The following is a 14,574-nucleotide window of genomic DNA, read 5'->3' as shown; positions in this document are numbered from 1 at the left end:
GCAAGAGAAAATAGTGATATCCTGCATATGTTTTGAATGACCTTTGGTTAGATCATTTTGGATTCAAATTTGGGATAACGGACATTTGCTCTGTGAAGCTAGTTCTTAGCAAAGGGTACCTTTTCCTTGGTGAGGTTAGTAAAGATTGGTTTTAAATCATTTGGTTGGCAAGTTTGCTGACTTAATATTTTCTATTGTTTTACATTTTATTAAATCTAACTTAAAAAATAATGTCACCTGTAAAGGATGGTGGAATGTGGTATGTCGTAATCACAGACTTTATAGAGCTACTCTAACGTCAATGCAAATGGTTAAAATGGGACTTGTTAAGGTTACTCTTGACTTTCTATTGAATTCTTTTTTAAAAGTGCTACAAGTAACTGAGACTTTTTAACCTCCCTAACTCATTTTTCGTTGCATAAATAATGTGTTGCTATTATGTTTATGCAGATTTGTATATCAACTTTAGCATTATTATTGAAGGTAATAAGAATAACATCAGGTTCCAGGTACTCAGTACTAGTTTCTTGTATGCTGCTCAAAGCCATTTTTATTCCAATTTTCTCTTTAGTTTAAGCAGGTAAAGATCGAACTATTATGAAAAGCGTTTGCTAATACTGGGCACACCTCCCAGTGTTGGCTATAACCTTTCGGCGTTTAGGTAGAGACCTTTAACCTTCCTACTATTTTATCAAAATTAAACCTTGTGCATCTGAAGATTTCTGAAGCAAGGGCATTAACCATTTGAGCCATAGTACCGCTAATACAAAATAAGACTTGATTGATATGCACTAGTCTGCACAGCAGGCTATTTCACCCCCTGTTATCTTGCCAGCTCATACATGTGGCCAGCAGATGTATCTGGTAGGACTGCTCACTTTGTGAATGTTTATATTGTAGCATTCTGAGATCCACCAGAAAAGTCACAGGTTAAGCTTTTCGTCCTTCCAGTATCAATAAAACGGTTGCCACTAAGTTAAGCAAACAGAAACATTATTTTTTTCTCAGCATGTTTAATTGTGTATTTATTTAGAGCATAAACAATCTAACACAAGGAGTGTGAGCATGGTACATTGGTTAATTTGACATTTCGGGTGACATATAAAAACTCGGGCTCTAATGATCTGTAGTAAATATGAAGAGGACAGGAAAATAGAAACAAAACAGCATCATACCACTGTGAGTACATTACAAGCTATCTATTCATTTGAAATCTGCACAGTAGGTTGAATAGGAGAGGGACTTGGAAGTTAGTCTCAGAACACCAGCTCAAAGAGATGGACCTACTGATCTGCTTTAGATGCTGTATTGCTGCAATTACTTACCAGTAATCGCATTACTCATGAGCCCGCATACCTCGCTTCTATTCATTACACATGAGGCATTCCTGCCTCACCAGACACCCATACCACGTGATTCTCAATCACAGTTTAAAACAAGCATTGCTATAGCCAATAGGTCTCGCCTTTGGGACCGTATAAGTGTTTAGTTATCCAGCACAATATCCTTGGTGCAACAACATCAACTGTTGCATGGCTAAACACTTATAAGGTCCCAAAGGCGAGACCTATTGGCTATGCCAATGCTTGTTAAAGATGGGGATGATAACCAACATTGCCCATGAGGAAGGGAAGCCACAGGAACAGACTGCACTAAAAAACATGAGCTATAATCTTTGCCCAAACTTCCAGGTATGTGAGTCCTTTGCCCTGGAGGCATGCCATTGTGTTCCCCTTCAGAGATGACAATTCAGAGGATCAGAATTCGGTACAGACAACTTCTGAGTAGCAGACATTGGTGAAAAAAAGTTGAAGTGCAAAAATCAGATGAAAAGGATTCAGAGTAAATAAACCAAATTCTGATGCAGGATTTCAAAGAATTCGTAGTCGATTGAGCGGAAGTAAGTCAATGGCTTTGGCTCCCTGGACAAAACTTCAGAGGAGTAATGTCAAGAAGGTTATACCACTGGGTGCACAGCCAGTTCAGAACAGGACAAATGGGAGCAGAACAAAATTCTGCGATGTGATGCAACTTGAGGCAACAGCAGCATCCAGAGGAGCAGAAATGGAAATGAAGGGTTTGGCTGCATGACGGTAAAACCGTCCACCATGGGCGGCTGGAGAGACCTTGATTTTACTGTCCATAATGTGCCTCGACTGAAAATAAATTAGTCTGACTTTTCTAAAGGCAAATATGGCAATCGAGCTTACATTATACCCAATTACACACATTTAAGCTATTTAAACCATCTAATCCTTGTGAACAAAAAACACTTTCAAAATGAGGCAGACGCGGTAGAACTAATTAGGCTCTTTCCTACGCTGACTTTTCCTGTACTTATTTCTTTAACTTTCGGCAAATACTTTACTAAGCTCTAAATATAACGCCACATGGAAGAGTCGGCAGCAGCTTGGCTCCAAATGAATGCTCCTAGCGATAGGTCTCAGGGAGTGTTATCAAAGTGAGGCCACTGGAAGATGGCAAGGCGGGCAGCATGTGTGGCTGTGGGCAGGGTGTTCATCAAAACAGTGCCCGTTTCTGCAAACATAACTTCTTACCAAAGTTAAACCTTAACACGGGCACAGCGCTCCGATGCCGAGTTGGCGTTGTAAAAACCTGCAAGTGCGGGAAGCCGGAGGGCGCCTCCCAGACTCTTGCGAAGAGGGGAGACGCGCGAGCTATGCCGGCTGCCGCCAGAGCACGTCAGGGCGTCAGCGCCGGTCACTCAAGGCAAATGCACTCGTGCTTGTGCAGGCATCCGCCTTGCGGGAGCGAGCAGCAGCGGCGCGAGAGCCATATGTTGTCAATTACCATGCGCGCCGCTGTTCGCTCCCACAAGGTGGATACAAGCACGAGTGTGGGAAAAGGAGCAGACGGATGGCTAAAGGCCCTCCTAGAGCAGCACATGCGCGCTGCCTAGGCGAGACCTAAAAAACCCTCCATCCTCCTGTAATACCACGTAATCTGACACCTCACCAATGAAGGTTGGCCCGGACTACCAGGGAGGGAGGGATGTACTGAATAGAAAAGAAGGAAGAGACTCAGAGTAAAGCAAATACCTGTAAGTAATTGAATCTTTTCCTCATTGTCCCTTCCTCGCTTCCCTTCATTACACACACGAGATGTACAAAACCAAACAAGACAAGCAAATTGGTAATGCACAAATACATGTTTATTTAACAACACAGACAAAAGAGGAAATCCCGCTATTCATGCACCATAGCGGACAATACCTTGGACCCAAAAACCTCAGACCGGTCAACCTCCAAGACAATCCGGTAATGAGAGGCAAAAGTCAAAGGGGAAGCCCATGTGGCTGCCTGGCAGATCTCAGAAATGGAAGTGCCCTGGACCTCAGCACAAGAGGTAGCGATAGACCTCGTGGAATGACCCTGAACCCCCCAGGAAGAAACCTTACCAGAAGCCTTGTAGGAGTCCGAACCCACCGACTCAAGGAGGAAGTAGAAGGAGGGAACCCCCTATTAACTGAACCAAAATTCACAAACAGTGAATTGGAAACCCGAAGGGAAGCCACCCTATCCAAATAAATCAGGAGAGCCCTCCTGACATCCCAAGAATGCAGCTGCCCCTCCCACTCGGAAGAAGGAGACTCAAAATAGGAGGGCAGACTCAACTCCTGTCCCAATGGAATTAGGAATCAACCTTAGGACTAAAGCAAAGGACAGGCCTCAAAATGATTTGGTCTTCAAAAACCCTACAAAAAGGATGCTTGAAAGACAAAGCACCCAGTTCACACAAACGCTGAGTAGAGAAAATAGCCACAAAATAAGAACGTTTTAAGGGACTACAAACGCAAATCCACAGAATCCACAGATCCCACAAAGTGCTTCTGATGAGAAGGAAGAACATTACGCAGCCCCTTGAAAAGCCGCCCCACCAAACCATCGGGATCCGACAGATTGCCCCAAGAACTCTGAAAAGCCTTAGTTGCAGCCCACTGAAGTTTAATGGAGGTAACCATCAACCACAAAGAAGCCCCCTACTGCAGAAACAGCATCACATCAAACAAGGCAGAAGACGTAGGGTCCAAACCCTTACATCGACACCACCTATTGAAAGAACGTCAGTGACGCAAGTAAGACTTATTGGTAAAGGAGCGCCTAGCCGCCTGCAGAGTCGAGGTCAAACCAGCTGGAACCCCCTTATGCAGTAGACTTAATAGTTCAATCTACAGCCCGCCAAGCGCATCCTGGATAGAACATACTGTTGCAACACCGTGAACACCAAGGGAGAGAGAGACAGGGGCAAAAACCACTCCAACTCCGTCCAAATCTCCACAAGAAGAGGAAACCAAGAGGCCCGGGGCCGAGCCGGAGAAACCAGAATGACTGATGCCCCAACATCCGGACCCTGAAAAGGAACCTGAGAAGCAGTAGAAAGGGAAGAAATGCATTAAAGAAGCCCAAGAGGCCACTGGCAGGAAAGATTGTCCTTGCCCGAGCACGACCCTTCTGACTTCAAGAGCAAAACAGGCACCTTGGCATTAAGAACACTTGTAAAAAAGTCCATCACAGGAACACCCCAGCACACTGTAAGCTCCACAAACAACTCCTGACGGAGACAAAAATCCACCGACGACGGAATGGCTCTGCTAAGTGCGTCAGCAAGAGTATTGGAGACCCCCTGAATATGAATCGCAGACAGGGCCAACATATGAGACTCTGCCAAACAAAACAAACTATTTGCCGCCAGAGATGAGGACCTGATCCCCCCTTCCTGTACACATAAGCCATCGTCGTAATGTTGTCCCTCCTGACCAGAATGACCGAACCCTCCAAAAACCGAGAGAAGGCGATTAGAGCCAAGCGTACAGCCTCCAACTCCCTCCAATTAGAAGACCTCCTCCTCTGGGACTGAGACCAAGAGCCCTTGCCCTGATGCACCCCCATCCAGGCCCCCCAACCCGACAGACTGGCATTCGTTGTGACAATCAAGGGGGCAGGAGGGGAGAGAGACACCCCCGCAGCACATGATCCCTGACAAGCCCCCAAAACAGATCCCCCTGGATCTGAGGGGTGACAGGAATCAGAGAAGAGAGGGGGAGACAATGAGGACACCAATGTGCCAGGATATGAGCCATCAGTATGTGTAAATGAAAGCGGGACCAGAACCAGAAACACTGTCGCAGCCAGATCCCCTTGCACCTGGAGCCAACGAGCAGTCACCTGGACGGGCTGGGATAAAGAGACCCAGAATGTGGGACCGGAACTTTGTCACCCGAAAATCCGGCAAGGTGACCACCCCCATATCAGTACGAAATCTTGCCCAAATAAAGAGACAGTCCTCTGCTGGAACAAGGCAGGATTTTTCCAGATTGATAAGAAAACCGTGCTCCTGCAAAATGTCCAGTACCACCCCTGTGTGACTGCGAGCCAACAGACATGAGGGAGCGTGAACCAACCAGTCGTCGAGGTAGGGATGAAGAAAGATCCCCTGACTGCGGGCAAAAGCCACCAACAGAGCCAACAGTTTTGTGGAGACCCGCGGGGCAGACTTCTGACCGAATCGCAACACAGCAAACTGAAAATTGCAAACCTCAGAAACATCTGGTGATCCAGAGGCATAGGAACATGGAGGTAAGCGCCCTGGAGGTCTATGGAGGTATAAAGTCCCCGACCAAGGGACTTATGGACTGCAAAGTCACCATCTTGAAATGAATGGCCCTGACCCACCCATTCAGTCTCTTAAGTTCCAGAACCGGTCTGAAACCACCGGACACCTTCTGAACCAGAAAAAGAATTGAGTAGCAACACAGTCCCTGTTCCTCCAAGGGAACTGGCATAATCACCTTCTTTTCTAGAAGAGCCTGCTTCTTCCCAGGATCCCTGGGGAAAGGAGTATGGATGGTGTCCCAGCTGGGAGGCAGAGTGACAAAGTTGGCTTCGATAGCCGGTCCTGACAATAGTCAAGGCCCAGCGATCCCTCACATCCCAAATTCAGGCCTCTAGAAAACACAAAAGCCTTCCGCCACAGGCATTGATGCTGCCTGTAATCGTTGTCAGGACTTCTACCTGAAGGAATCAAGCTGATCCTTAGTACCAGCCAAGGAGGACGACTTTTTTGGCTAGAATGTCCTTCGACGGTCCAAAAAAGGCTTGGAGGTCTTTCGGGAGGAACATAAGGAAGAAGAGGAAGAAGGCGGGTCCCAAAAGTGACAAGAGTAAGTGGAAGACGCCTTCCCCTTGTGAGGAAGAGCATGCTTACGATCCTTGAAAGACTTGGCAATCATGCTCTCCAACCGACCACTAAACAGCATTGTACCCTCAAACGGGATCTTCATGAGAGAAGACTTCTTGGAGAAGTCCACCTTCCAGTTGCGCATCCACAAATTCCTCTGAGCCAGCAACACGGAACCAGTCGCCATGGCAGAAAACCTCAGAACATCCAACTAAATGTTTGCCAACAACTTGGCCTGCAGTTCCATATGAACCAGCAATTCCGAATATTCCGTCTCCTCCTGAATTGCAGTAGCCAACTTCTCAAAGTCCAAAACCAGAGACTGAGCCACATAAGCAGATTGAACACCTGCCCTCAAAGTCAAGTTCTCTGCAGAGAAAGCTTTCTTAAGCGCCTCCCAATTTTCTTGTTCGTAGCATCAGAAGGAGAACAATCCTCAGGATTAATCATGGTACGACCAATCAGAGTGGCCAACATGGCGTCCACTTTAACTGAATGTGAAAGAGAGTCCACCCCCTCCTCCAGAGCAGAAAGCTTCTGCAGAAAGTGCGGAACTGAAGAGCGTTCCAGGTCACGCCATTCACCAGAAATCAAGTTCTTGATCTGGCCATGAAATGGCATAGAACAGGGGGTTTACATTCTGTGGACACATGCCTGCCGCTGCCTCAGAGGAGGAGAAAGAAGCAAACCCAAATTCTCCTGGAAAGCTGTAGAATGTCCGGAACCTCTTCTCTACGCACAAACTTCCCCATAGAGGTAGAAGGACGGCTGGCCTCAGAAGCCAAAGAGTCCCCAGAGGGAGTGTCCGCCGGACCCACAGACGAACGAGAACCCCTTCGCTTGGGCTCAGCCCTGGCATCCAGAGCTCGGGCCACAGCAGAATCAATCATAGCCTGAACCTCAGAGGCAGAGAGTAAAGCAGAAGGATCCCTAGGGCCCCTGGAACTGCTCCAGTGAGCAGGAATAGGCTCATCCTCTTCAGATGAGGACAGTACATGTTTGCGTTTAGATGCACCTAGATAATGGCAGAACCCCCCCCCCCCCCCCTCCGTGACCAATCAGTAAATGAGAGACACAAAAGGAAACAAATTTTCCCAGGACCAATAAGGAAGGGGCATAGTAACAACCAATTCAAAAGCGGGAAAACAATAAATAACTGCCTCCCCTGAGACCCTTACTGTAATTTTATTGAGAAACCGACAGCAGAGGAGCCGCGCTATCCCACATTCGATGCAGCTTCCAAGGCTGTCCTTCGACACCAGAGGCACAACCCCAGCCACAATGAGCCGGTAACAATGTCATCATGTCTCAGGATGAGCAGACGCTGCAAGGGAGCGCACCGCAACTCCCAGACACAGCGCCTCATGACCAGTATGAAGATCGGGCAGGCCCGCTGTGACCAACCAGCAATCCAAGATGAAGAAAATGACCGCAGCCCCGCACACGGCCGGCGCCTGGCACACGCGTCGAAATCTTGATGAGACATTGAAAAAACAGGAGGATGGGGGGGCATTATACACTCTGATTCAAATCACATGGTGTAGGTGTCTGGTGTGGCAGGAATGCCTCATGTGTGTAATGAATAGAAGTGAGGGAGGGACGATGATGTAATGGAAGATATAATCAGGAGATACAGATCTAGTGGTGAGGGCAAAGTAGATGGAATGGAGTAGAAGTAAGCTTGAGCACAAAGTTGGGCGCAGTGAGAAGCCAAGTGTGAGCAGAGTGAAGGCACTAGAGGAGATGTATCTGCATGTGGTATCAGTCATTGGGAAAGAGATACCTAGGGAGGAAGTTTGGATCAGTACACTCTAACTGAAAATGTGTTTTGGTATCAGTGCTACATGTGTGTGTTTCTCTACTTAGTGTTGTATTGAACATAATTAACTTTAACAACATTTCAGTGGGATGGTTTCTCTTTAACAGATCAATCAGATCCCATTGGTAAATACATCAATATAGGCAGCAAGAATGGTATGGGTCCACCTTCTCTACTCTTACCGGTATCCTGCAGCACTGCAGAAACAGATGGTTCAGGATATAAAATGTCAGTTTCTGTTCTTGCTGCCTCTTGGTATTTCAACCCAGGCAGTGCAACAGTTGGTAACGGAGAATCCTCTGTGGACCGATCACTATCCATGTGCCACTCCAAAGACATGGGGGCCCCTTCCATAGGGAAGGGTCTACCTCCTGTACAACATTCTTCTTGATCAAAACTAGCATTTTTCAAAGATATATCAAGTTTACCTACAGGTCTATCACTGACTACTATTGCCCCCATAACATTCTCTATAGAGCCTTGGTCTTTCACCAGGCTCCTCCGCAGTTCTTTCAAAGGCTCAGTGCTTTCCACGTTTGGTACGTCATATAACTCCCTCTTCCCATGGCCTAGCACCACTGCACACTCTTGCTCCTTCAGATAGTTACAGCTTCCCTGCATCTGTATTTGGGTTCCTTCCATGCACATCTCTAATGTCTCAAAATGACTATATTCCTTCCTCATATTTTCCAACGTTTCAGAAATTGATGTTTCCAACTGGGAGTTCTCTTGTTTATCCAGTACCCCAGCCAGTCCTACAGGGACACTTTTACAAGCTTGACTGGGCTCCCCCATTGCCTCTGTGGATCCAACAAGAGCCTCCTTCAAGTGCTGATACCCAGATCCATGCACAGCCGTAGTAACCCATTCTTGAGCCAACATTGGTCTAGGACTATCCCGTAGCCCCTGTTTGTTTTCTTTTAGGCCATATCCTCTCTCTGGGGATCCGTGCGATTCCTCATTGGTGTGGCATTGTTTACTCTCCTGTACAAGGTCAGAACTTCTCTGTCGAGAGGGATCCCGATCATCCATGTGTATAAGGTCTCCTTCCAGGAAAACCTGCTGTTCTTGTATGAACTGAGAACTTTTATCCGGCGAGCACTTCTGTTCATTAATTATCCCGTGAACTCCTTCCACAGACATTGACAGCTCTTGCATTACATTAAAACTTCCCTTTAAAAGTCGTTGCCGGTCGTCATATAAAACGGGCAGTAGTTTCCCCGAGTCTACAAGCGTGTCCTTGTCTGTACGTATTTGAACAGCTGCAAGAGCCAGCTTTAAACTACGGAGACGATGGTAAGATTCTAAATCGGAGACTTTGCGCGGCCCCCCAGCTTTCCACATTTCCCCATGCTTTGAGAAGACGGAAGAGGATGCTCGTGTCACATGCCCTGTCAACACAGCAGAGGTCAGGGCGGGCAGGCCTGTTTACTCCGGGACCGACAAAAAGTTAGAAAGTGCACCTATCACAGCCAAAACCGCAGCATGCGTCCTGTTTACAGTGTGCGTCTACACTGTTAACCCACACTTGTTCAAACACAGCATCACCCCATTCAGACTAGCGACCATCTTGGGGAAATGTAAGTCTTACCAAGTATGAAGGAGACCAGGAGCACCAAAGAAATTATTATTTTTTATTTGTAAAGAAGAACGGGTGTTTATGTGTAAACACGAGGCCTTTCACTAAATCCGTCTATTTTTCTAACATTAAATTGTTCATTATTATTTTCCTCACATACAGAAATATTGTGTGTTTACATTTTAAAAGAGGCACTATGATACACTTCAATGTATCCTTAGCATAATATTGAAAATGGTGGTGCAGTTAATTCATTTCTCAATTGTCTTGGTTGATAAACTACGGTTAAAAAGACATTGAAAAATGGCCGCCAATTTAAATGCATCAGCAAGAGCCCTTCAGCAAGTCCTCTTTCTGTGAATATCTCGGGGTCCTAGTTTTGAACTTTTTATTGGCCAAAAGTATAGGGCACAACTAACTATGAGTGATGCGCATGCCCACGACTGCGCGTACGCTGTTATTAACTAGGAAGTGGGCAGTCACAGGAGTGTGTTTTAGCAAAGTACACGTTTAGGTGTGCGGTGGCTCCTCAGTCTCGCTGTCCTTCAGATGTCAATCTGGGGGGGGGGGGGGGGAGTTTAAAGACGGGGGACGAGAGAGGGGAGAGCATTTTCCAATTAGCCGCAAACTCAGAATCTCAAATTTTGTTTTGGACAAAAAAGCAGTCAACTGTGGTATCATAAGTAACCAGCAGTGTCCAGCCAGGATATAATTTTCAGATTGATTTCAGGGCCGATGTTAACACGAATACCACACAGGGTCCGATACATTTATGTGTATTGTATTGGCAGATCTGAATTTTATTTTTGGGAGATTTATTTACCGCAACCTCGTACCGAAGGCCATATTCTCTCCAGGTCCCTATGTGGTACTGGTAGTTACAGGCAGTGCTTGAAATGGAAAAATAGATGTGCATGTACCCTCTACCAGAGTGCTTGCTTGTTTCAGAGAAGAGCCGGTGCTCTCAAATTAAAAGTATTGCCTTTTTAGGTTTTGCCTGCACAGCACGTGCTCTGTGCTTGAGAAAACTATTGTTTGTAATATAAACGTAAAGGGGGCTTACATCTCGCCTCTCCTCTTTCCTGCCTTCTCATTGGGTCCTTTGCGTGCCACTTACCCTTTCTCTGTTTTTATTGGCTGTAGCAAATTTTTCTGTATTCACCAATGCTTGTTCCTCGTTTGCATCTCTTATCAGTTTGCTGCCGCCGCCGAAATACTGTTAACATCCGCTTTGGTGGAACTATTTTTTCGTAAAGTTTTGCCTCTTTATGCTTGCGTTATACTTTAGATTAAATTTGCAGACTTATATAGCACAATGGAGAAATTAATTGATTTGCGGAGAACCACTAGAGGTTGCATCGCTGAGACTTGAACTTGAATCCCTAGCTCTCAAGTCAACAGCTCTGGCTGCTGCGCCACATCCTCTCCACTCATGTTACACTTGTTTCTTTTGGTTAAGACTGCATATTGTGTAATGCTTTAACCCCTACCCCACTCCTTCTCTGGCAATGCACACTCACCAGTTGCCGCGCCAGCAGCCAACCACTCTAGGTCTCCCTTTTGTTGTGGAGGCCAGTGCTTGTTTAATTAAGCAAAGAGCAGAGCACTGCAGTGCAGTGACCTCTCTCTTCCTTTTTCATGGGCTTGCAGCTTCTTCCCGACTCACACCTCGCTGCTTCCCCATCCCGCTCATTTGCTGTCCTGTTCCCACCACTGTGCACTTGTGAAGGTACTTTTATTTTAATAGCGTCGCAATCGAGCATTGGGCAAAAAACGCGTGCTGTAAATTGCACAGCAGGAGCAAGAGGGTACTTCTCTTGCATTTGAGCTCTTTAGTTGTATTCAAAACGAGCCCCATCTTAAAATATGTTTGCTGAAGAACAGCCTTCTGTATACAACTAAAATCTCACTACTTAAAGTGCTACAGAAACACAGCAGGAACTCTGAAAACATCACAAGTGAACACACTCATTTTGCACAACACAAAAGGTCATTTGTGTGAGAAAGTGGCTCTGTATATACTGTTCCCTAATAGGTACAGGGTGTACAGAGTCCACAGTCCCCCAGAGGCTGATAGAGGTCAAAGTTAGGTATGACCTTACTCTCAAAAGTGGTAGCTTGGTCGAGCAGTAAGGCAGTACCAGAGGACAGTGTAAAGCATTTATTGTACACACTCAGTCAGCAAATGGTTTCACACACTCAATAACTGAACTCTAGGCCAATGATTTGTATATATAAAATATATGCTTGTTTTATTTTTAGAACCACAAAGGGGGTAAAAATATACTTTCTCAGAATGAGAGGTTGAATATAAATACTTTTGTTTCAAGCAATAAATTTGTGTAAACAGTCACAGTTGGTTGCAATAAACAATCCTATTTCCTAAACATAACAATGCATTGAGCTCAATGGTAAATTCAGGTTATTTGTAATAAATTACTTTTCAGATTACTTTTGGAATTCCAGGTCTGGATCCTAGAACCAGCCTGGGGTCAGTATTCAGAATCAAGTGATGAAAGTCGACTTAATAACTGTAATGATTTTTAAATAATATTTAGCTATTTCAAAAGTTAGCACTTAGAAAATATTTCACAGAAAACATTCAATGGATCTCTATGGCAAGAAATTCAAATTGCAGGTAGAGTACTTTATCGTTACTTTAGTAATCCAGGACTGGGTGCCTAGACCCAGGACTGGGGTCCTTATCAAAAGCAGGTAAGTAATTTCGTTTGCAGAAATGGTACGATTTTAAAAGAATATTTCAAATTTGCAAAAGTAGACACTTAGAAGAAATTTCACAGAAAAGCAGACAATGGTTTCCTATGGGAGAAAAATGAGTTAGAAGTAAGTATAGTTGTGAACACTTTTCAGAGTCAGGGCTGGGCACCAAGATCCAGCACTGGGAGCTCACCTAGGAGCAGGTGAGTAAATTCGTTTTTGTCACTTGGCTGATTTTTGGTGAATTTTTGTAGTTTTGAAAAGTTCACACTTAGAAGATTTTTGAAGAAAAAGCCAGTCAATGTTACCCTATGAGGAAAATGAAGTTAGCGGTTTAAGGGTAAGTACTCGACTGGTAGTGTTGAAATTCCGGGCATGGACTCAGGGGTCCCCCAGTGTCAGGTAGGTACAGTTGGTTCACCCTCAGCGGTTTCAGGACGGCCGGGTGCAGAGAGAGTTGGGCCCAATGTTATCCTATGAGGGATAGGGGGGCCTTGGTTGGTGGCTGCTGTCTGGCAAGCCACGCGGCTGTGGGAGCTGGGCTCCTGGTCACTTACTCAGGGCAAGTGGGGAAGTAGGTTAGTGTAGAGAGGGCACTGCCAGGGCCACTCGGGCGGCTGGGTGCAGGGTGCTTTTGAGCCTTAGGGCGCTCAATGGAAATCAATGGGAATGTTCCGGTTTGGAAAGAGGCTGCAGGCTCGGGGACCAGGATGTTTCAGGTGCCACCACCACTTCGAGAGGTAAGTTGGGTAGTTGTAGGTTAGGTGGGTACCCCGGGATTGGGCACAGGGGGTCGCAGGGCGCCGGGTGCAGGGGTGCCTTTTGACGTCGGGAATCTTACCCTCTGGTTGATCGCGGCTGGGGTGGCACTTGGTTCTGAGGCTGCAGGCTTCTTCCGGGATGTCGAGGGGGGTCCTTGGGTGCCGGACTCTGGGTCACAGTCGCCGTGGGGTCGTCCTCTGGGTCTTTGTCCACTCCGGCACTGGCCAGGCTTGGCTGGTGCAGAGTGTGTTGGGTCCGCGGTCCCGGGCTGGTGCCAGGGATAGCAAGTAGGTTTCTTGAGTAGAGCCTCTACTCGTGGGAGTCCCAGGGGCTTAGAGCTAAAAGGTAGCCAGGTCCTCCGGGGTTGGTGAGGTTGCTGGCCACGTGGGATGCCGCGCTGGTGCAGGTTCGAGAGTCGACAGGCCGGTAGGGCTGGGGCCAAAGCAGTTGGTGTCTTCTTCTCTTTTTAGCAGCTGCAGGGCAGGTCTTTGTTCTTCTTGCTCTTCTTGTCGTTTTTCTATCTGGAATCTGAGGAAGGAAGGTTCAGGGGGCCCCTAAATACTAGATTTAGGGGCGTTACCGGTAGGTGAAGGCCAGGGACCAATGGGTCCTTGTCCTGGGGTGGGTACACCCCCTATCCTGCCTCTCTCCTGTGGGAGGGGGGCAGTAGCCTAATCCTGATAGGGTAGGGCCTCCCATCTTCAAGATGGCGAGAGCCCGGAGATGTGCTTCACCTCGCCTCCCCCACCTGAGGGGTGGGGTGGGCAGGCTGGCACATCCCCTGTCCTTGTATGGGGTTTCCGGCCAAGCTTCCCGCCAGAGTGGGGGGTTGCAGTGGCCTGGGGAAACTCCAACTGGCGGCAGGCCTTTGAAGCTTCCCTTTGCTCATCCTGGGGGAGGAGATTTCTCACCTCACCCAGGATGTGCATTGTTGCAGGCCCGGGAGAGCAGGGGCTCTCCCACCCAGGGGTCCAGCAACGTGTCTGCTGTGTGGCAGCCTGGGCAGCCTCAGAGCAGACGTGGATTGCAAGTTAGCTGTAAGGGGGCATCTTCTAAGATGCCCTCTGGGGTGCTTAGTACATTAAATCCTACACTGGCATCAGTGTGGGTTCAATGTGCTGAGAAGTTTGATACCAAACTTCCCAGGCTTCAGTGTTGCCAATATGGTGCTGTGGAGCTCGTGTTTGACAAGCTCTCAGCACCATGTATTCTTAAATGACAGCACTGCACTTACAGTGCCCAGGAATGGACCCGGGTACTGTAGGGGCACAGGGCTCCTGCTCCTGTGCCCACACCATAGGCGTAATGCACCCAGCTAGAGGGGTGGCTGACATATGCCTTGGCAGTGTAGGTGATGGGCATGGTACACAGTGATGTGTGCCATGTCGACTCTTTGTTTTGTCCTGCACCCAGACACTCAGCCTGCAAGGGCAGTGTGTGTGTGTAAGGGTACAGGGCCTCTGAGGGTGGCACAATGAGTGCTGCAGCCCTTAGAGGC

The 14,574-nt window shown here is 47.2% G+C and overlaps 1 protein-coding gene across 4 annotated transcripts in view; it reads right to left on the bottom strand.

Annotated features, from left to right (window-relative positions):
• Positions 1 to 9,519, bottom strand: part of AKAP7 (A-kinase anchoring protein 7) — a 1,351,667-nt gene extending 1,342,148 nt beyond the window's left edge. For all 4 annotated transcript variants that reach the window (XM_085611892.1, XM_085611893.1, XM_085611895.1 and 1 more), the window contains exon 1: positions 8,200 to 9,519. In XM_085611892.1, the coding sequence (XP_085468018.1) occupies positions 8,200 to 9,361 (1,162 nt within the window). In that variant the 5' untranslated portion in view covers positions 9,362 to 9,519. The remainder of the gene's footprint in view (positions 1 to 8,199) is intronic.
• Between the last annotated feature and the right edge of the window lie 5,055 nt (positions 9,520 to 14,574).

This window comes from Triturus cristatus, chromosome 6, assembly GCF_964204655.1.
Source record: "Triturus cristatus chromosome 6, aTriCri1.1, whole genome shotgun sequence".
Lineage (NCBI taxonomy): Eukaryota > Metazoa > Chordata > Amphibia > Caudata > Salamandridae > Triturus > Triturus cristatus.
This window is presented reverse-complemented; position numbering and strand designations above follow the sequence as displayed.